Source organism: Cyprinus carpio, chromosome B10, assembly GCF_018340385.1.
Source record: "Cyprinus carpio isolate SPL01 chromosome B10, ASM1834038v1, whole genome shotgun sequence".
In the NCBI taxonomy this organism is placed as follows: Eukaryota; Metazoa; Chordata; class Actinopteri; order Cypriniformes; family Cyprinidae; genus Cyprinus; species Cyprinus carpio.
The window spans coordinates 4,128,530-4,150,341 of record NC_056606.1 but is presented as its reverse complement, the minus strand read 5'-3'; the positions used below and the strand labels follow the sequence as shown (position 1 = coordinate 4,150,341).

The window sequence follows — 21,812 nt, the reverse complement described above, 5'->3', positions numbered from 1 at the left end:
TTATATCCATTTTTTTTTTTTTTTTGTGTTTAAAAAGTGACCTGTGTCCGATATCTGCATTTGCACTATACACTTATCGAAACAACCCAGAGTGACAATTCAGAATTTGTGAAAACTGTGACGTCATGCGCATGAATTTGTGAAAACTGTGACGTCATGCGCATGAGTATTATGTGTTCATGCTATAGGTTTGTGCACAGAAGCGTGGATTTATTTTACAAAGTAAGATTGCCACCTACTGGCCTGGCATGAATATAACAGTATCGTCTACACACAAAACTTTAAAAACTGAAAAACGTTTCCATTTTTAGTACAATCACATTTATGTAATTGTACCCCGATACCTGAAATGGGTGTGTCAGATAAGAGTAGTTTCGCGTAGCCAGACCTTCAGACTGAGTTGATCCTGATAAGCGCTCAATGTCACCATTGTAAACACAATGGTTTTCTTCTTCCATAAGGGGGTTTGGCATCATGGCATCCAGGCAGAATGGTAAAGGACGCTACACACACAGAGTTTCCTATTTTGTGTGCCGTATGCATCAGACATTCAACCAACAGTACGTGGGTGTGATGTCTGTGGCTGAGACTAGATAAAAATGACATTCAAAATATCTACTGCTGGGAGTAATCCATGCAGGACCAGGGTTTGGAACCACCATAGAAGTGGACAGTGGCCCCGTCCCAAATATAGGTCCACATTTAGGTAAAGTAATGACTGTCAGACAGTGCGTGCTTGGAAGAGGGGTGCATTGAGGGCACATTTTTATTATGCCCGCTAAGGGTGCGCTCGCCCATCTGAATCATGAAATGACAAATGCTATACCCTGCGGTCTAGTGGACTTCATGGACATGTCATTTGGGTCAAGTACAGTCTGGGAATAATATATTAAAATATATTCAGTGGCTGATGCAATATTAGTGGAACTGGGTGTTTCTTCAACTACGAGATCTTTTGGTGCTGTGGACTAATCCTGAAAACTCACTTTTATATCCTCATTAGTTAACTCAATTTATCTGAAGGATGAGAAAGGTGAATTATGAATTATGTTTTATTATTATTATTATTATTATTATTTTTATTTTATTTTATTTTTATTTTTAATATATAAGATGTGACATTTGTGCAAACAAATGTTATGTTAAAGATCATTTTTAAAACTAGCATTTTATATATATTAAATCCATCAAATGAAATTAATTTTCACATCTTTTGTAAAAATTACACCTTTATTGGAATTTAAAATGTCCTATTTTATTCACAAGTTCTGTTTACCTTGATTGTCTACATCACACATCACATGAAGTTTTTCTCACACATAACATGTTTCATTCATCCCATGCATGCTCTTCACAAACACAGTAGACTAATTTAGGGGGAAAAAAGTGTCAAATAATTGTAATTTTCTAATAAAATGTTTATAATTTTATCAAATAACTGCAGGCTGCATGGGTGAGCATAAGAAACTTATGTTTGAAAATGCTTTTTTTCAGGAAAAGTCTTACTCTGAGACAAGTGTAAAACAATAAAATCTATACATATAAGACATGCTAATAGTAGAAAGTCTTGGTAGAGGAAACACACACACACACACACACACACACAACTATAAAAATTCTGTCAGTAAAATTCCATTAAACCCTATAAGCATGTTGGGGAATATTCTGCATGTGTACTTTAACATAATGGTACGACAACCCACAAAACAAACCACAAATCCAACAAAAAACAAAAGTATGCATTTATGCCCAGCTGTCCACATAGATGCTCAATAACAATACATGAGGTGGCAGAATGATTGGAAAAACAATCTGCCAGTTATAATCTACGCAGTCAGGAGGCTTGTAACATGGCAGTTAACAAAGCAAGACCTCAGAATGCACCCCATGGGCCCTTCAGCACTCTTCAAACGCATAGTCAATGACCAGAGAGACCCTCCCGAGGCCTCATATTACCTCTGCCTGACGCGCTCTGAATGTGAGCGATTGTGAGCTGTGTGGACAGTAGAAGAACTGAAGTCTGGACCGTGGGGAGTCATTCAGTATGTGCTAACAGTCTGAGTCTTGCAGTTTACACACTGAAAATGCATTGCCTATACTTAGCATGACTTAAGGTGTAATCACCCTGCAGGCCTGCACATTCCAATGATTTTCATTCATATGCATGCGAATGCAGGAGAGCAGAAATGCAAATTCATGCAAATTGTTTCACATCTTGCTAAGCTCTAAAGTTCAAGACTGGTGAACTTTGACCTGTGAATTCATATCATTTGAAACTCTGTGACCAATAAAAGATCAATACATCACAGCGTGACCTCGTAGTATAATTAAAAGAACATAAATGTTAAACTGCATTGCTGCAGGAAAGTGGAGGAGAATGTATGCTTGTACATTTTGGATTTATTATTATCTGTTAATGTGTTTATTTTTTAAAAGAGAAACTGCAAAGTGTGACGTTATATCATGACCGTTCCAGCGTCTGAAGAAATTTTGTATGCTCAAATCTAGTGCGAGCAAGGATTTTCTGTTGGAAGGTGTACAAATGCTACATAGGCAGTAATTTTAGTTAATATGGAAATGGCATAAATCCTTCAAAATGTACAACAAAATACATCAAAAAAAGGGTCCTTGTTATTGCATGTGGCTCAGTCATAGTTGAAAAATATGTACATTTTAGTATACTTTTAAAAAGAGTTTTAATTATGGAAATAATATACTTTATGAGAATACACAATGCAAACTGAATGTAACATTTTGCATGTTATTTGCAATTAATTAAGAATGTATTACAGTTCAAATTTATATTAAATCCAGTTGAAGTTGAATGAAATTTAGAGTGCTTTTTTGAGGCTCTTAAGTAGGACGTAAGTACAATTAATATGAAATTTCATAATTACTTCTATTGTCTGTTGAAATATAGTTAAGATGGACTGTTGGATGTACTGACAGGCATTTATGGTAAACTAAAATATGCTTTAATGTTATTTCTATCGAAGCCCATGTGTCATTAATTGAAATATGTTTGTAATTGCACATTTGTAAAGATGAAGTTGCAATTTAGTAAATTTTAAAATATATTAACATTAAATTGCATTATATCATATAACACTAAAGTTAAAATTATAATCAAGTGATTTACATGTGCTTTAATATGTTATTACTTTTTAATGTTAGTTTTAATTTGACATCAGTACAAAGTGAAGAAATGGTCATGAAAGTATATATTTGAAGTACACTTACTGTAAGTGACCTTATTTATTAATTTATTTATAAATTCATCAAATATCCCCATACTTAATATAAGTACAGTACACTGCAAGTGCACATTCAATGCAGCTAAGCACTTCATTTTCATAAGCATTTATAGTTCATAATTTACTCCATTTGTTAAAATATTCAGTACATAGAGCACACTGAATATTTGTCATTTACTGGTAAATATTAACAAGATTTTAACTAAGAAATCAGTATCTGTACTATGCAGAGCATAGCACATTCAATAATTAATTGGTTTTATGAACCATTCAACCTTTAGTCAAGTATAAATTCTCTGAAATGGGTTTAAAGTCATTCTGCAACTAAGAAACCTATGGATTGCTTAATTTATTCATTGTGCCCACTAACATATAATATTGTCATGAAATTATTTATATACCTGTGCACTCTTTTGTAGCTTTCATAAAATTCCAACATGAGTTTCAAAGTCACAGCTTAAGCACATCTCATTTGAAAAACTGAACCATAAATCCATTTCCCTGTACCATTACCGCTCTTCCTTTTCTCTACCTCACGTTCAACAATCAAAGGACATTCACGGCACATTTTAATTTCATTCCAATCAGCCCAACGTCCATATTACCATATGAATTTTACTCGAGGTGATCATACATAGCGAAGGGCCCCGTGGTGATGCATCAGGAGCAGAATGATGCAGAAAAGTGTGTGTCACAGATTTCTCCAATATGAGTCAATGTGGCCACGATCTGGTAAATTGCATTGGCAAAGCTGCAATTTACGGAAAGCCGCCATTTGAAATAAAAATGGGCCTGTGCGAATTTGGATCATGCAGATATCCAAGGGCGTTTGGATATTCATTTCAACCTCTCACATGAAAATACATTACTAACACCAGGCACTCTGGGACAACAACATTTCTGACACATGGATGAAGATGAATAGATAATTCAAAAAGGCTTTCATTACAAACACCACATTGAGAAGGGATATTGCACGAGGATGGGTGTCACATCTGTGTAGTGATAACATGAATCATATCAAGCCAAAGACTGAAATGGCACACCTGGACATCAGCCTGGTATATTTGGTATGCTAGTGGCTATGCTAGTGCATGCTAATGTAGACCATTTATTAAAAATCTGATGATCCATAACCCATTGTTTGTTACATACGGCATGAATCTGAAAATTAATTCCTTGTGACCGATTTGGAATATACAAATAGCAAACCTTGCATGGAGACTCAACTCATTGTTTTCAACAGTGTTTGAGTTAGCATGTTGCTAAGCTAACAGTAATTAAAAAAAAAAAATCAAAACAAACAAATCCAAATATAAAAAACAACAATAAAGTTAATTAACTAAATTAATTTTTTTTTTTTTTTTTAACAATATGTTTCAATACTGAATGAAATTACATTATACACCATCTTGGGCTTGTTTTAATATAGACTGTTGTAATGCATTATGGGTATACCTTTTCTATGAAGGGTAGAGTAAACGGTAAAGTACTTGTGCAATAAACCAGTGTGTTTATGAATATGATAATACATTAAAATAATATGATGAAAAATAGCATTTTACAATATCAAGGAATACAATTTACTATACTGTCTTCAACCAGGTGAAATAACTAAACACTTGAATGAAACGGAAGTCCTGCATATTAAAGGTGAAAAATGTTTATGTCTGCTCTTACAATAAAAATAAGGTGGATAATTTGTTTACTGGAGTTCTACCTTAAAAAAAAAAAAAAAAAAAAAAATTGAATGAGAAGTTTAAACCTTGGTCTGACACTGGTCCAGTTCTTGTGTGAGGGAACAAATCCAATTAGTGCTGGTCAATCAAGTGGAGGTTAACAGACCAGGTTTGACTTTAAGATAGCTTAAAACCAGATGGTGCATTTAACTAAAAAAAAAGAAGAAGAAAAAAAATAAACTCAATATTTAATCTATGTTTTAAAGTTGTCTGGTCAATGTATGTTTTATTGTATGGAAATTGTTGCCATTAACAGTCTACTTGTGTTTCATGAAAAAAGTCTGGACTGACATGAAAGTGAAGTTGGCATTTCATTTTTGCGTGTTAAATTTAAAGGGATACTTCGTCCAGAAAATTAAAATTATGACATATTTTACCCACATTTTATGCCAAATAAATAAGACTTTGCTTCATCTTCAAAACACAAATGGAGATATTGTTATTAAAAACCAGAGAGATTTCTTTCCCAACATTGAAAGTCTAGGTAACCAAAACTTTGACATTTAAAAAGAATATATATATATATATATATATTATCTATATAAATTATATAGATATATATAATATATATAATCTATCTATATAAATCTAATGATTTAATCCAAATCTTCTGAAGAGACATAATCACTTTCTATAGTTTGATAAAGAGATTTAATGTAATATTTTATTCACATACTGTATACACACTTATCAACAAAGAGCACACCAAGTATGATAAATGGAGATTCAAATGCGCTTACTTGCCATGCACCAAAAAAAATAATAAAAAAACTCATTAGCTTGTTTTTTAAAATACCAGAAGATGAACAAATGTCTTATGTGCAACTAATGGCATAATTTTCATATTTGGGTGGATTATCCCTTTAACAACAGCAGTCAGTGGTGTCCATATACAGTATATACTATTATGTGTCAGAAATAGTCTAACAAACCATATAAAAAATAACCATATAATTTCTCTTTCTCTTTGCTCGTTCACTTGTCAGGCATACAAATTTCTGTGAACCATCATCATTCAAACTCTCTTTCCTACCGTCCCCTACTGAGACCCTCTCCATTTTCTCATTCCCTCTGTCTAAATCCTTCCCTCCTCTGTACCGGCACACTTATTTACCAATGTTTTCTGCCCCTAAAACCCTCAATTCTCCCAGTGTGAGTTAGCGTGTGCTATAAGCATGCATTTACTAGCTCCCAGAGCACTTCCTCCTCGGCTTATCACTGGCCCTGCACCACAGAGAACGAGCAAGTATGACCCACTGCCTTTCAAAAAATAACCAGTCATTACCCACCAATCACCATCACCCAGCCATCCCTCTCATTGCCGTCCAGAGTCCACAGGGGGCGGAGCCAAACATGACTGACAGGCTGAGTTGAAAACGGCTCCCTGCTATGTTTCTGGCTGAATGTCGTTGCGTGAGAGTGTGGTGGGACATGTGAATGTGACTTTTCAGGGAGGGTGGAGTGGCTCCTCTGTTGAGCATCACGTCAATGCATTTTTCCCCTTCGGTAAGAGACAGCGGTGTGAGCCAGAGGTGCCCTAGGCCTGCACAAAGCCCGGATTTAGCTGAGCTCCTGTAAACCGCTTCGTTGACTTGGCAAAGCTGGGTCGCTCTGACAGCGGTTAAAGCAGCATGAAGCCAGGGTTGAAAACAAACAAACCGGGGAGAAAAGATAATCGCTGGCGTTTTGTGATGTACCTGCCAGTACAGATTGCTGATTGTAGATCCAAAAGCCTTTGAGTCTTCAAAAACAAGCATTTGACCCAATTGCGTTACTGACATAAATCATGCAAACAAGAATTTAAACTGTTGTTATTTAACAGCTCTGTTACAAAATCTAGTGAGCTGCCTACGTAGACAGCATTTTATGGAACACTTTTATGCACCTATATCTTCTTAAACACTTGCGGAGAAGGCAATCCCAGAATGATCTATAAGAAGAGATTTGTTTGTAGCCAAACAATCGCTGGTCCCTATTGAGTTCCATAGCATTTTGTCCATATTATGGAAGTCAATGGGGGCCAACAACTGTTTGGCTGCACACATTCTATAAAATATGTTCTCTTATGTCTCACAGAAGAAAGAAATTCATGCAGAATTGGATCAACAAGAGGGTGAGTAAATGATAGGAGAAACTATTTTTGGGTGAACTGTCATTTTAAGTGAAAATGTTGATTGTGAAAATGAACGGATGAATGAATGACTTGAAAAATCAATGAAAAATCAACATATTAACAGCTCGACCAATTCACTCAGCCCTTAAAATCAACTGTTTGATCAAACTTCCGACACATAATGCATAATAGCAATACTAGTTAATATCCCATGCTTGCTGACATAATCTCAGACGGTGCATGTCACCCTTGAGTAATTTGAACATCTAATAATAGAGCAAAAATCATTTAATCTAAATAGCCATTGAGGAGGATGTGAAAAGCCCTCTGCCATATCTGACATTGATTTATCGTTCTCCAGATTCCACGTCATATACAGGATATCACACAAGGATGTTTGTATTTCCATCTGAGAGGTGGAATAATCATCTCCTTTAACAGGTGTTATCCAGCGCGTCTGGAGACTTTGGCATCTATTGTCGGCCCGTATTGTTGCATTGGATGGCAGGTGCAGGTAAGCACAATGCAAGCACTCTTTTTACCATCACAACAGGAAACTGAATTAAGTTATAACTGCACACTGTCAACACTGGATGCAGGCCACGCTAGATAACAATAAAGCCCTTTAAAAAGCAGCTGGGATGAGCAAGCTGATATTGAGAATGGAGAAATGTCAAAATCCAAAACTAGAAGTGAGAGCTAGGTCAGTGATAAGGGTGTGCAATAGTTACCATCTGCAATTATATCATATTATATATATATATATATATATATATATATATATATATATATATATATATATATATATATATATATATATATATATAATATATATATGAATCATATATAATTTTTTTTTCTCTGTTTTGCTGATGAAAATAGTTCCAAAGAAAGCCAGAGCAGAACATTTGCATGTCTCAGAGCAACACATAGTGATATTTCAATTGTGAATAAATCTGTTTTTGAACTAATTGCTTGAATGAATGATCAAATAAATCACTCATTAAGACAGGGACTTGCCGCCACCTACCGGTGTATTTATGTATTTGTCCATGACAGGCCTAAACCTATGGCCATTTCCGACACAGAACAAAAATGAAAATAAATAAATAAAAAAGGTATTTGCGACTTTTTATCTAACAATTCAATTTTTTTTTCCTCCAAATTCTGACTTGTTTTGTAATGACAACAAAAAAGTCACAATTACGAGATTTAAACTTGTAGTTCTGCAAAATAAAGTCACAAGTCTGAAAAATATAGTCAGATTCTGAGTTTTTATCTCACAATTTTTTCTCAGAATTCTGAGTTTTTATCTCACAATTTTGACTTTGTAACTCACAATTGTGTGTTATAAAGTCAGAAATGTGAGATATAAACTCAAAATTGTAAGAAAACAGACTTTTTGTCCCTCAGAATTAGACTTTATAACTCGCTCTATATCTCCCAATTTTGACTCCATAGCTTGCAATTGTGACTTTATTTCATGCGATTCTGAACTGCTAGCAATTGCGAGTTCATATCTCACAATTCTGAGAAAAGTCAAACAATGAGTTTTTTTTTTTTTTTTTTTTTCTTACAGTGGTGAAAATGGTCTTCCATATAGACCAGTCATGGTACCAGCACAAAAACAAACTCAGCACAATATTGTTTAATTATTGAAAAAATCCCAATAAACATTGAAAAATAAGTTTTTGTCAATATTGCACAGCCGTAGTCAGTGCACTATTCTTGTAACAGCAAACTAGGTGATGTCGTGATAAGAAGTTAAAATGATGGTGTTGCTTTTTGGGGTGGTGGGGAGAGGGGGTTATAAAAACATTGTGATACTGACAGACCTGAGGCAATACTGGGATATTTATTTTCATGTTTTGTTCGAGTTTGTAGCTGCTTATTCTTGTCAGCCTGTCAAAAACAACCGAGGTACTCAACACATGTACCTTTTCTGCTGACAAACCATTTCATGTAGCTTCAGCTTTCTTCACTTTGGCATTCTCAAAGGAAATCGGGAATCCAAAAACAGATATTTATATAAAGTTGGCCATCTGTCGTTAAAATTCAACATATTGTTCAGTGGGTTTACCAATCGGCTGGCTCAACAGAAATGAATCACACTCTAAGTGTCACAAAGAAATTAGAACAGCAGGTTTAGTGGGTCTTTGTGCCTCCTTTAGAACAAAAAAAGGGCTTTCCCTTCTTCTCTGTTTGTCTCTGACCTCTCATAGTCCCTTTCTCTCTGTGCTGCGCTCTCCATGTTCTATTATTTTTCACTTTGAAACTGTCTTTTCTGCCGTTGAGGGAATCGGAGACCTTGAGATGTTCTCCTAAGTCGGCTCTTAACTCAAAGTGTTGAAAGACAGGAAGATGTGTGGAACTCACCCCATTCTTTGGGTAGGCAACCCACCCCAGGTCACCAATGACAGAGCGAGAGTCCAGCAAGTTCACTGCGGGAGAACGAGAAACGGGGACAAATCAATGAACTGGAGATGTAAAAGCAATATATAAAGAGCATTTATATGCAGATCACAGATCACATTATATATTCTTTATTACAACAATCGTCATTCTCAGATCATGTTCATTTTTATAGATTTTGGTAGCACTTGTTGTTACATGCACTTACTGTAGTAATACATAATTACTACAACTATCCCTAAACCAAACTCTAACTGTTTAGTAAGTACATGTTATTAACTAATATAACATAGTAGTTACAATGTAATTACATTGTAACAATGACATCTTAAATTGAAGCGCAAACTGTACATACACTGTACACACATTCTTCAATCACATAATCATATAGTTTTATATATATATATATATATATATATATATATATATATATATATATATATATATATATATATATAGTTTTTTTTTTATCCCTTAATAACAATATAGTATCAGTCTACTTGTTTTATAGACATTTATAAGTAAAACACATATTAATATATTGCAAATAGATTTTAAATTGATTTTTTTATTAAACATATTTAATCTGTTTCATTCAAAGTAAAATAAAATGACTATATGAATTACATGAATGCAATAATCTATGACCCTTAAAGAAAAGATGCATGTCTGTAAAATGTTTTAGATGATGCTAATAATGTTATATTGTAACAGGTCCAAATTTAATTAGGTCCTGGGTCAAAAATGTCATTAAAATAAAATAAAATAAAATAAAATAAAATAAAATAAAATAAAATAAAATAAAAGTCTTATGATTTAGGGGAAAAATTGCCCTTGAAAACCAATCCCAGACAGAAAATAGTATGTATCTAGACACTTCACATCTGAATGTCTGCAAAAACAAATGAGATCACATGGGCTTGTTGCGATATTGATCAAAATGTTTCAGAACATTGCGGACAATCATTTGAAAATACCCTATAGAAAACATAAAAGAACATGAAATAATATCTGTAGTATAATTTTTGCCCTTGGTTAAATTGAGTGCACATTCTATGTGAGATGTCTATTAAACAAGCCAGCCTTTCTAGATTATTGTGCCAGTATTTGATACCCAGAGTAGGTCACAGGTTCTTTTTTATCTGCTGGAACCTTTTACGAATGAGTACCACCACAGCTAATTAGATGACCTTTACATTCACAGTCCAATCAAGGCTGCATTTTAATTTGACCTTGTGTTGATCAAAGGTTATGTGGCGAGACTGTTTAGCATGTGTGAGATGACTCACAATAGCAATATCATTTTGGGAATCAAAACAACATGCTAATGACTAAGACACCAACACAAATGTCATAATGGAGCTAAAAAGGAAAATGTAAATGATGAAGATTTGTTTTTCAAAACTGCTGAAATTGAAAGTACATATTTAGGATAATTTTTGCACTTCATGCCCTAATAAACAAGACCAACAGCTGAATGCGAATAATGGTTATTGATCTTAAATATTATGTAACCTCAAATTTGATAATGATTTGTGAGAACACTAAAACACATTTACATTTAATCCACTTGTGTCCTATTTAAATAAGGTCTAAATGTGTTTCCTTTGAATGACAGACATTCATGTGCATTGTCCTACTTAAACTGAAAAAAAAAAAAATATCCTGGGGAGAATTGCATAAATCTAATTAGCAGGAAGAAATACAGTTCTGAACTAGATAAAAGAGAGGTTATGTCCATCCTTAGGCAAATACAAATGTCGAAAGAGGTGGAAATATGTGGAAATCTAACTTCAGGAGAGGAAAAATACATTTTAAAACTAAAAAAAAGAAAAACATTGAAGAAAAAGTGTATGGAAGATTAGTATGTTTCAGAATATTTAACGTAAATATTCTGATGTGTTGCCTTTCTGCTTTTGAATACTCAAGGTTAAACAGTCCAGTCGTACTGTAACTGCAAATATTGTTAACGTTCATTTGAAAGTGCATTACAGATTACAGTTCACAGCAGGTCGCAGCTCTCCGAATCGACAGGTTTGTTGAAATTCTAGCAGACTATTGCCGCTATTGTGGTTTTGGAGTGGCCGTTGTCCTTGTGCGTCTGCTGGGCCATTGTGCCAGTCTGTGTAGGCACCCGAGCGCCCTCCCCCATCCTGCTCTCATTTTTATTGTGCCATCATCAGCGTACAATCAATCAACTCATCCCCACACTTGTCACTGCACTATCCATATGCTGACTTCTGCTCATTAGAATATTTACATATTCTATAGTCTGCACACTTCAGCTCGAGTGATAAATTGGAACACATCAATTTTACTCGCAGATAATTTGTTGACATTTCCCATGGTATCACCGGGTGAAATCTTTTTTTTTTTTTTTTTTTATGTACGCTAGTTAAAACATCCAGTAACTTGAAAGGGTTTCACAGGAATACAGTTTTGTGTCCTGGGAAATAAAGCTGTAAAATATGAAATATGATTTGTAGTCGGTGCCTGCTGTTCTCTGACCACTACAAAGCAAATTTAGGGAACTTTGATGAAGCCGTGTCTGTGTTTCCTTTGTCTTTACGCCTTTCATGCAAATGCAGCATCCCACGTGTACACATCAGCTCTCACAAAAAAAAAAAAAAAAAAAAAAAAAAAACATCATATTTTTACCAAAAGTGCCATTGTGGTCCAATGCAACAGATATTTTTGCCATTGAAAATCAAACATTTTAAATAAAAAACTTAATTAAAACCCTAATAAATCTTTGTCATATATATCTTTGTTTGTGTGCACTGAGAAATTGTATTATATAGGCATTACATTTAATCTATCGTTTAATATCTGTGTCTTGAAAGATCATGCTACAACAGGTCTTTAACAGACCATTGAACTGACTCTTGTTAATCTTGATGGTTGAGCTTCACTGAATAGTGCTTTCATTTTACACATCTAAGCTGTGATTGTGAATGGATGTTCTTACTGAACAATACAGATCATCAAATATTTAAAGGGACCCAGTGAACGTTCAAAGGCAATGAAGCGATTCACAACAGACTTTATGAATTCATGTTTTCAATGAATGTGCAATAGTGAATTGAGATGTTTAGAAACAACCTGGCTGGGAGTTTGGTGAACTGTAATCGCTGATCTTCACAGGAACTTCTGCTCCATTAAACAGTCTGGTGTGAAATCATTGTTGGCTTTGTGGATAATATATTGCGTAATGCTTCACATATGATGAATTCATGTTGTGTGGAGAACATTTCTGATGGAGAACCATCCACGTCATATTCCACAAAATACAGGCTACCACCTATAGACCTATAAAACGTTCTGGATAAGATCTGATGGGTTTTTGATGCATTGATACTTCTCTAATGTTCTGTATTTGTTCTCATATATATGGGGTAAATTCTGCGTGTCTATGAAAAACAATGGAAAAACAAAAAATCAAAAACCATCACAGACTAAATCCAATTTATACTAACAAACTAACAACTTCTTAAAATTATTTTCTGGTCATTTTAAAAACACTGTATCGTGATAATGTAGCGAACTCAGACACTTTAAGATCAAATGAATCTTTAATTTAACATTAAGCACTTTTGTTGTAGTCTCCAAACAACCATAAGAATCAAATGGAGCCAAAAAAAAAACGGTTCTTGATCTGAAGAGCGTTCTTTGCCTAACCTTCATTTCCAGGCGGAACCCAGTGACTGTCAACCATCAATCCCTTCAAACAGCACCGTTCCCAGATCCCGCGTCTTACCTTCATTATCGGGAATGCAGAAAGTCCTGAACGCGCCGAGACCGAAGACGCAGATCCAGGCGATGTAACTCCACCGTGAACGCATACTCATCGACTGAAGAAATGTGCCAAATGAATGAAAGTACCGGACTCACATCAGCACTGAGACGACCCTGAGAGAGTTACGGAGGACATGAGGAGCGCGGAACGTAGGTACGCAGGAATAAAAGCACATTTGAGCGGAGAGCGGCGAGTGTTGAAGCGCTCCGGTCTGAGACTTACGGAGCTGTCAGACACCCACACAGCCGACAGCATGAGGAGAAGGAGGAGTAAACGATTACAGCTCTCCAATAGACATCAACGACTGCTCATGACTCCAGACTCATCCAGACTAATGAAGGTGTAAGTCAGACGAATCATGCTAAAAATGACAGCTATGCGCACGTTGTGTCAGTCGTATATTATATTGATTGAGTTGGATTGATATTATGCTGCAATTTCCCCAATGCGAACAACACTTTCTATTAAGCCTGTAAGCTACATAATATGCTATAATCCCGTGTAAAATGTATTGAGATAAAGATGATAGACTCAGTAACACTTGTATATCCTGTACCTAAATGTTGTCGTATAAATAAACTTATTGCATTATAAATCTATAAATTCCAACTAATTTCAATCACATAATACACCAAAACACGACCTATCTATCTATCTATCTATCTATCTATCTATCTATCTATCTATCTATCATAACACAATATATCTATCTATCTACCTATCTATCTATCTATCTATCTATCTATCTAGTCTGTCTATCTATCTATCTTACCATAACAGAATCTATCTACTAATCTATCTATCTATCTATCTATCTATCTATCTATCTATCTATCTATCTATCATAACACAATATATCTATCTATCTACCTATCTATCTATCTATCTATCTATCTATCTATCTATCTATCTATCTATCGATCATAAAACTATCTATCTATCTATCTATCTATCTATCTATCTATCTATCTATCTATCTATCTATCAAACACAATCTATCTATCTATCTATCTATCTATCTATCAAACACAATCTATCTATCTATCTATCTATCTATCTATCTATCTATCTATCTATCTATCTATCTATCTATCTATCATAGCACAATCTATCTATCATCTATCTATCTATCTATCTATCTATCTATCTATCTATCATAACATAATCTATCTATCTATCTATCTATCTATCGATCATAACACAATCTATCTATCTATCTATCTATCTATCTATCTATCTATCTATCTATCTATCGATCATAACACAATCTATCTATCTATCTATCTATCTATCTATCTATCTATCGCACAATCTAATCTATCTATCTATCTATCTATCTATCTATCATAACATAACCAACCTACCTACCACATAACAACCAACTATCAGTTAGTTAGTTAGCTAGTCTATCTATCTATCTGTCTGTCTACCTATCATCTATCTATCAGTTAGTTAGTTAGCTAATCTATCAATCAATCTATCTATCTAAACAGGATCTATCTATATATCTATCTATCTATCTATCTATCTATCTAAACAGGATCTATCTATCTATCTATCTATCTATCTATCTATCTATCTATCTATCTATCTATCTATCTATCTATCTATCTATCTATCTATCTATCTATCATAACATAATCTATCTATCTATCATAGCACAATCTATCTATCTATCTATCTATCTATCTATCTATCTATCTATCTATCTATCTATCTATCTATCATAACATAATCTATCTATCTATCTATCATAGCACAATCTATCTATCTATCTATCTATCTATCATAACATAATCTATCTATCTATCTATCTATATATCTATCTATCATAGCACAATCTATCTATCTATCGATCTATCTATCTATCTATCTATCTATCTATCTATCTATCTATCATAACATAATCTATCTATCTATCATAGCACAATCTATCTATCTATCTATCTATCTATCATAACATAATCTATCTATCTATCTATATATCTATCTATCATATCAAAATATATATATCAACCAACCAACATTATCTATCTATCTATCTATCTATCTATCTATCTATCTATCTATCTATCTATCATAGCACAATCTATCTATCTATCTATCTATCTATCTATCTATCTATCTATCTATCTATCTATCTATCATTGTTTAGGCACTGCGGGAAAAACCTTCTGGCATGACAAATCCTGGCTTGACATTGTTCTGCAGTTATATCAGCACAAGCTTCATTCATGGCTTGAAGAAGGGTGACATGCTCATGGGGATGGCGATCATACACCTTCCACCTCCATGTAGAGAATCCCTTAACTGGGTTGAAGAAAGGAGAGTATGGGGGAAGGTTAGGGTCATGAACCAAGGATGTGCCTGAAACCATTCCCGAACCAGCTCTGCATGGTGGAAACTGACATTGTCCCACACGATAACAGATGACATCTTCACTCTGACAGGCCTGCTCAAGCTCATTTAGAAAAGCTATCAGGTGTCCAGTGTTGTGTGATCCTAGAACTAATCTACAGCCTACCACACCATCTTTAGATATAGCTGCTCACATTAAGATCCCCACCCCATCCAGTCAATTCAATTGTATCCCTTCCCCCAATAAAATAACGTCCACAGAATCTGTTTTTTTTTTTTTTTTTTTTTTTCAGATTGAAACCGGCCTCATCAATAAAAATATACCTGTGGTGATTCACAGCAGCGTCTAGCTCCATCACCCTCTAAAATAATAACAATTTGCTTAGCTCTTTTACCAATAGTTGACAAATACAGTAAATAACATGTCATACAGTACACCAATTTAGTGTTGTACCTGAACATATTCTGAACGAATCTGAACCAACCCGTTCCACCCGGGCGGTTTCTCTCAAAAGGCACCAAGTACATTTGTTTTATAGAAACCTGGTGCTTCTTCAAAAGGTGGGCAATAGTTGGAAGGCTTATTGATGGCACATTGGCAAAGGTGTCATTGCTGTTCTCAATAGCCTGCTTGATTTCAGACAGCCGTGTGTCCTTGCCCTCATCATTTCCACGACAGCTAACTCCTGCTGGTCAGTCGAAACACGTGGGAGACCACCGCCAGGTTGTCTCCTGTTAATTCTGAGAGGACAACAGTATGCTTTTAATATTTTACTATTACAAGTTACATAAAACTGTGACAATTACATGCTATTCTTCTATAGCAGTAACAGTACTGTATTGTAATAGTATAGTGAAGTTACTTTAGAAGACTTACCGGTATTATTAGTGAAAAATTCTGATGATAGAGCTGACAGTTGACCTTTGTAAGTTAGGCTGAACTAACCTGGCAGCCTCTGCCATGGTAAGGCTTCTGTTAACCACATGGTCAGCAATGATGGCCCGGACTTCATCAGAGATGATGGTGCCCTGCCTTCTGCCAACATCTCTCTGAAGACCACCTCTTTCTCTTGGCCCATGTCCACCTCTCTGTTGAGGAGCACCACCTCTTCAATGCAGGTTTCATCTCTCTACAAATCTATCCTGCTGGATGTTTGAACATTACAAAGTCTCACACACAGTTCTACTTATATGGTATCTAATTGTGATCATCAGGTGAAAATAACTAGTAATTGTTTTTTTCTTGATTAAAAGCTCTTGCAGCAATTTGTAACTTACAAATGATCAGACAACAATCAGACAAGTTGAAAATCTATGGACCTAATAAATGATTCATTGATTAAACATTAAGATCAGTTGAATTAAATGATAGACAAATGTATTAAACTGAATGATAAGAGATGCAAATCAAAAGTGTAATGTTTGAAAAATTTGTGCACTTTTGATGAAAAGGATCTGTTGTGATATACGTACTAAGAATTTTGAAAATGTACCCAATTGCTTGTGAAAATTGCGCCAAGTTTAGCAACCTTAAAACAACAAGCTAAACAACAACTGTAAACTATAACTATTCCTTAAAACAACAAGCTTTTGCAACATAAACATGTAAAGGTTTCCAAAAGCAGGTCTGTATTCACAGAGCAAATGTGATTTAAGGTCACGTGGCCTATTTTAGCTCTATATTTCCACTGCATTCTTAAAATCCAAATTTAAGCCGAAGCAGCACTTCCACCCACAAGATAAATGTGGCTCAATGACAGCAGCTCAATCTCTTTCATCTGCATGATTATACATATTCCCGTGCCGTGCCCTCCCGACACATCCCACGCTCCTCAGCGCTTGTCCTCATTCACCAGACACTCAGCCGACATCAGACCCTGTTCCTTCTCAGTTCAAAATGACAAGCTGAAGAAGGCTTTTTCTTCAGATGTCAGCAAAATCAGGCAAGGAAAGAGTTGGCATATACAAACCTATCCATAACAACACCATTGTCTCGGTTGGATGTGACATCACAAAATCATGGCCAGGATCTGATACTAAATGTCTAGATAAGGAGCAGAGTACAATAAAAATAAGGGCCAAACCTCTGAAAAAGTCTTTAAATCTGAATAAATGTATTAAAGACAATCTTGTTTAATTTAAGGTGTTCACACTGGATTTCCGAACACACCTATGCATTGCTGAGTCATTGATAGGTGGTTGCTGCTGTATAAGCTGCCAAAAGTCACTTCAGAGTATTAAACCCTTCCTTCAATGTAAGTTTAATTGCATTTGTTGTGTTGCTGGGATGGATCCGCCAAGACATGAAAACATCCAATAATATCAGTGAGGCCTGTTTTAACAAGCAATGCAAATGAAGAAAAACAAGTTGGAAATAGATGGGTTATGTGTTCGGTTAAAATGCACAAAGCTTTTTTTGGAGTACTGCATGCAAAGATTTCATGCAGGTCTAGTTAAATCTCATTTAAAATGAACAGGCTGCCACTTCTAAATGAAAGAGTGAACTGGACTTGTCAAGGACTACAGTGAAGCAGCAGGGTCTTTGCCACTGCACTCAGAGGGGAGGCTCGGTTTGGGCAGACACAGCTGAGCTGTCGCTACTGATAATCGTGTCCTGGCATTAAAGAGAGCGAGGACTTGGACAAAAGTACAGGAAGAGGAACAATTTGAGAGTCAGCACACTGTCTGAGAGCAGCACACTGGTGCATTGTGGGATGCAGAGGGTGACTCAGAAGCCAGTGGGTAGTCATAACTGACAAAATACAACCTATAATATGGTTCGAGAACATTTCACAGAACTGTTTTACACACTAAAAATGTTTTGTGAGGACATTCTTGTTACAGCTCTCTGAGTGCTCAATCACTGCATTATGCAGTCAAGTATTTCATTTTAGTTTTATTTAAGGGTTAAGTAATTTTGTTATATTTTGTCATTTTTATTAGTGCAATTTAAAACGTCTAACATATTTATACATTTTTTATTTCAGCTTAGTTATTTTAGTACTTGTAGTTTTTGCACTAAGTGAAAATAAATGAAATAAAACATTTAAGCATACGTTTTATTATTATTATTATTATTGTTGTTGTTTTATTTAAAGTTTATTTTTAATTTAAGTAACAAAAGTTTTTTTTTTATGGTTTTAGTTTTAATTAACTATATCTCTCAGACGACAAGCGAATCAAACTTATGCTCTCCATATTTCACTGCATGTGCTTCAGAGTCATTAATAAACTGGATCAAACCCTGTATTGGCAGAGAATGTGTATAGCAAGTGTTGTAAACCTGCTGAACCTGATCGAAACCCGTTTTGATATAATTTGTTTTGTCAACTCCAAACCTACTCTTAAGCGCTGATTTTGCTCAACTGTGAGTAACGGGCCATAATATTTTGATTACTATATGTACTCCCCGCATTTGTAAACTTGGCAAGTGGCGCTAAAGTTCCTAATTGTGCATTTCACTTCCATTGTGTCTCTATTGTCCAAACATGAAGCTCACGGAGTCACTGGTCACTGGCCACTGCCAGAGTTTTTCTCCCTTCTATTCAAAGAGCTTGACAGTGTGACAGTGAAAAAAATCATTGATCAACCAACTCATACACACAAATTAATTAACAAACAATGAAAACAAAAGCAGTTTGGAAGCTTTCAAAAACCTCCCATTTCCAAAGGTGATTTAGTCTTTAAATGAAAGTGAGAGGATTGCTTCATGAAATTACTCTGAAACAAGATTGCTGGTTGTCCATATAAAAGTCGCTGCCATCGTGCTGTTTGTGGTTTCCAGGGCATTGCTACAGAGTTCTGAGTGATTTTCGAATGCTGCTATACAATTGCAAGCATTGCTGAGGGACTGAAGAGCCTGTTCACACCATAAATGCTAACTTTATAATTGTAACTATATTAGCCTTCTTGGTGTAAACAGACATTAAAAATAAACTATGGAAGTATTTCTGGTCGTTACCACCATGGAATTTATAGAAAAAAAATAAATAAATAAATAAATAAATAAATAAATAAAGATAATTGCATAATTGTATCTGAAAACTCTGACTTCTCACAATTTTGAGTTTAATCTTACATTTCCAAGTTTAAATTTCAGAATGCCAAGTATACGTCTTAAAACTTTGAGTTTAGATCACACAATTATGAGTTTAAATCTCACAATTTTAAGTTTGACTACCACAATTCCAATTTTAGAGTACATTTATAAATTCCAAATTTATATCTCACAATTTTGGATTTAATTTCACAATTCCAAATATAAAAATATATTGTTTCAAAATAGAAAAAAACCCAAAATTCCCATCTCAAAAATACAACATAATCTCAAAATAAAAAATCAAAACTCAAATTTTATATTTTAAAAATGCAAGTTTACATTTAAAAATGACAAGTTTACGTTTTTTAACAATTCATGTTTAGATCTCACAATTATGAGTTTAAATTTCACAATTTAAAATTTGAATCCCACAATTCCAAGTTTACAGTACATTTCATAATTTCAAATTTATATCTCACAATTTTGGATTTAATCTCACAATTCCAAGTTTACATTTCATAGTTCCAAATTCATATCTCACAATTTTGAGTTTAACAAAAGTCTAGCAGTCTAAAATTTCCAAGTTTTAATCTCACAATTCTGAGTTTAAATCTCAAATTTTCAAATTAAAATCTCACAAATCCAAGTTTACGTATCACAATTCCAAGTTTATTACTCACAATTCCCACAAAAAAATATCCCTAAATAAAAATTACTACAGCTTTATCACTAATAAACCTTATAACAAAAATCTACTGAGAATTTCCTTACAACATTAAATATTTAGTGCTTTAAATTGAGATTACTACAGCCAATGACCAAGTCTTTACATGCATCTCAATATAAACTGAAAGAGATATTGAGAGTAATCCATAGCAGCATGTTTTTAAGCCGGTCCTTGAGCATGTTGGATGCTCCTGAGGTAACACTGTGAAACTCAAGCATATGGTGAGTGTGTGAGCTGCATACGAGCTGCTACAGAGGCGAAACAGACCAGACGTCTGCTACACCACGTCTCTGTATGACACCACTGCCAGCTGCAATTCACTCGTAACCAAAGACGTTATTTCCATCTCAAATGCTAATTCTGAATGCGTACATTTTATTATTTAATTGCAGAACTTGATTCTTCATTACAAGTTAACACCAGGTGCTCTGCTATCAAATGCAATTTACAAAATCCGACTTGCTGTCGGGATTGCGGGTGAAAGGCTTAACCCCCTATGGTGAGGATCGGCTGAGATCTTCCAATGACGTTATAAAACACCAATGCTATCAAACTAGTCAAACCACATGACTTCATGACTGCATATTTGTGCTGTTAGATGTCTTTTATTCAGTACACGGCTCAGAATAAAAAAAAATATATAGAGATATTATAGCAGGATCTATGAAGCAAACCAAGCAGATTTCTGTTGGTCAACATCAAACCCCTTGCAAAAATAGCAGGATCTATGAAGCAAACCAAGCAGATTTCTGTTGGTCAACATCAAACCCCTTGCAAAATATGCATGGAGAAGTTTTTTGCCTTCACATAAAATTTTCAGTTGCATGAAAAACTGCCATGACCCATGCTCTTTTGTTTGCCGTCAAACGGTTGACCACTGCTGTGTGTGTGTATCCTGTCAAAAAATGCTGCGAAAAGTCCTACATGACGATAATAGTGTGATTAAGGTGTGTACATGTACTGCATTTCAATAATGCGACTAAAATGTGAAACTGAACTGTGAAATTTTGACAATGTGACAATCCCCAAAACTGCCAGGCACACATTTGATGTCGGGGTCATTCAGAGCTTCATTATTCTGAAAGAAGTCCACAAAAACATATTGTTTTTTAATTAAAACCATCATAAACAACATGTGTAGGGCGGAAATTAATAATAGATGTAGACAGCACTCAGTGTGTTACCTTGAACCAGTGGCTGTGAATAATCATACATGACACTATAAAATTCTGTGTGCAGTGTGCAAGAATTGTTGCATCATTATACATATTAAATTTTCAAAATGTAGATATAAAGTTCATTCATCACGGATGTGAGCAGATATTTGCATATTACACCAATCTATCAAATGATAATTACTCAGAGACGCGTCTG

General features: G+C 34.8%; 1 protein-coding gene across 2 annotated transcripts in view; it reads right to left on the bottom strand.

Annotated features, from left to right (window-relative positions):
• Positions 1 to 13,620, bottom strand: part of LOC109097569 (ephrin type-A receptor 5-like) — a 77,021-nt gene extending 63,401 nt beyond the window's left edge. The window contains exons 1-2 of one of the 2 annotated variants that reach the window (XM_042732157.1): positions 13,276 to 13,620; positions 9,483 to 9,547 (exon numbers count right to left, since the gene is read on the bottom strand). In XM_042732157.1, coding sequence (XP_042588091.1) covers positions 9,483 to 9,547; positions 13,276 to 13,366 — 156 coding nt within the window. In that variant the 5' untranslated portion in view covers positions 13,367 to 13,620. The remainder of the gene's footprint in view (positions 1 to 9,482; positions 9,548 to 13,275) is intronic. The other variant, XM_042732158.1, reaches the window with a different exon arrangement.
• Between the last annotated feature and the right edge of the window lie 8,192 nt (positions 13,621 to 21,812).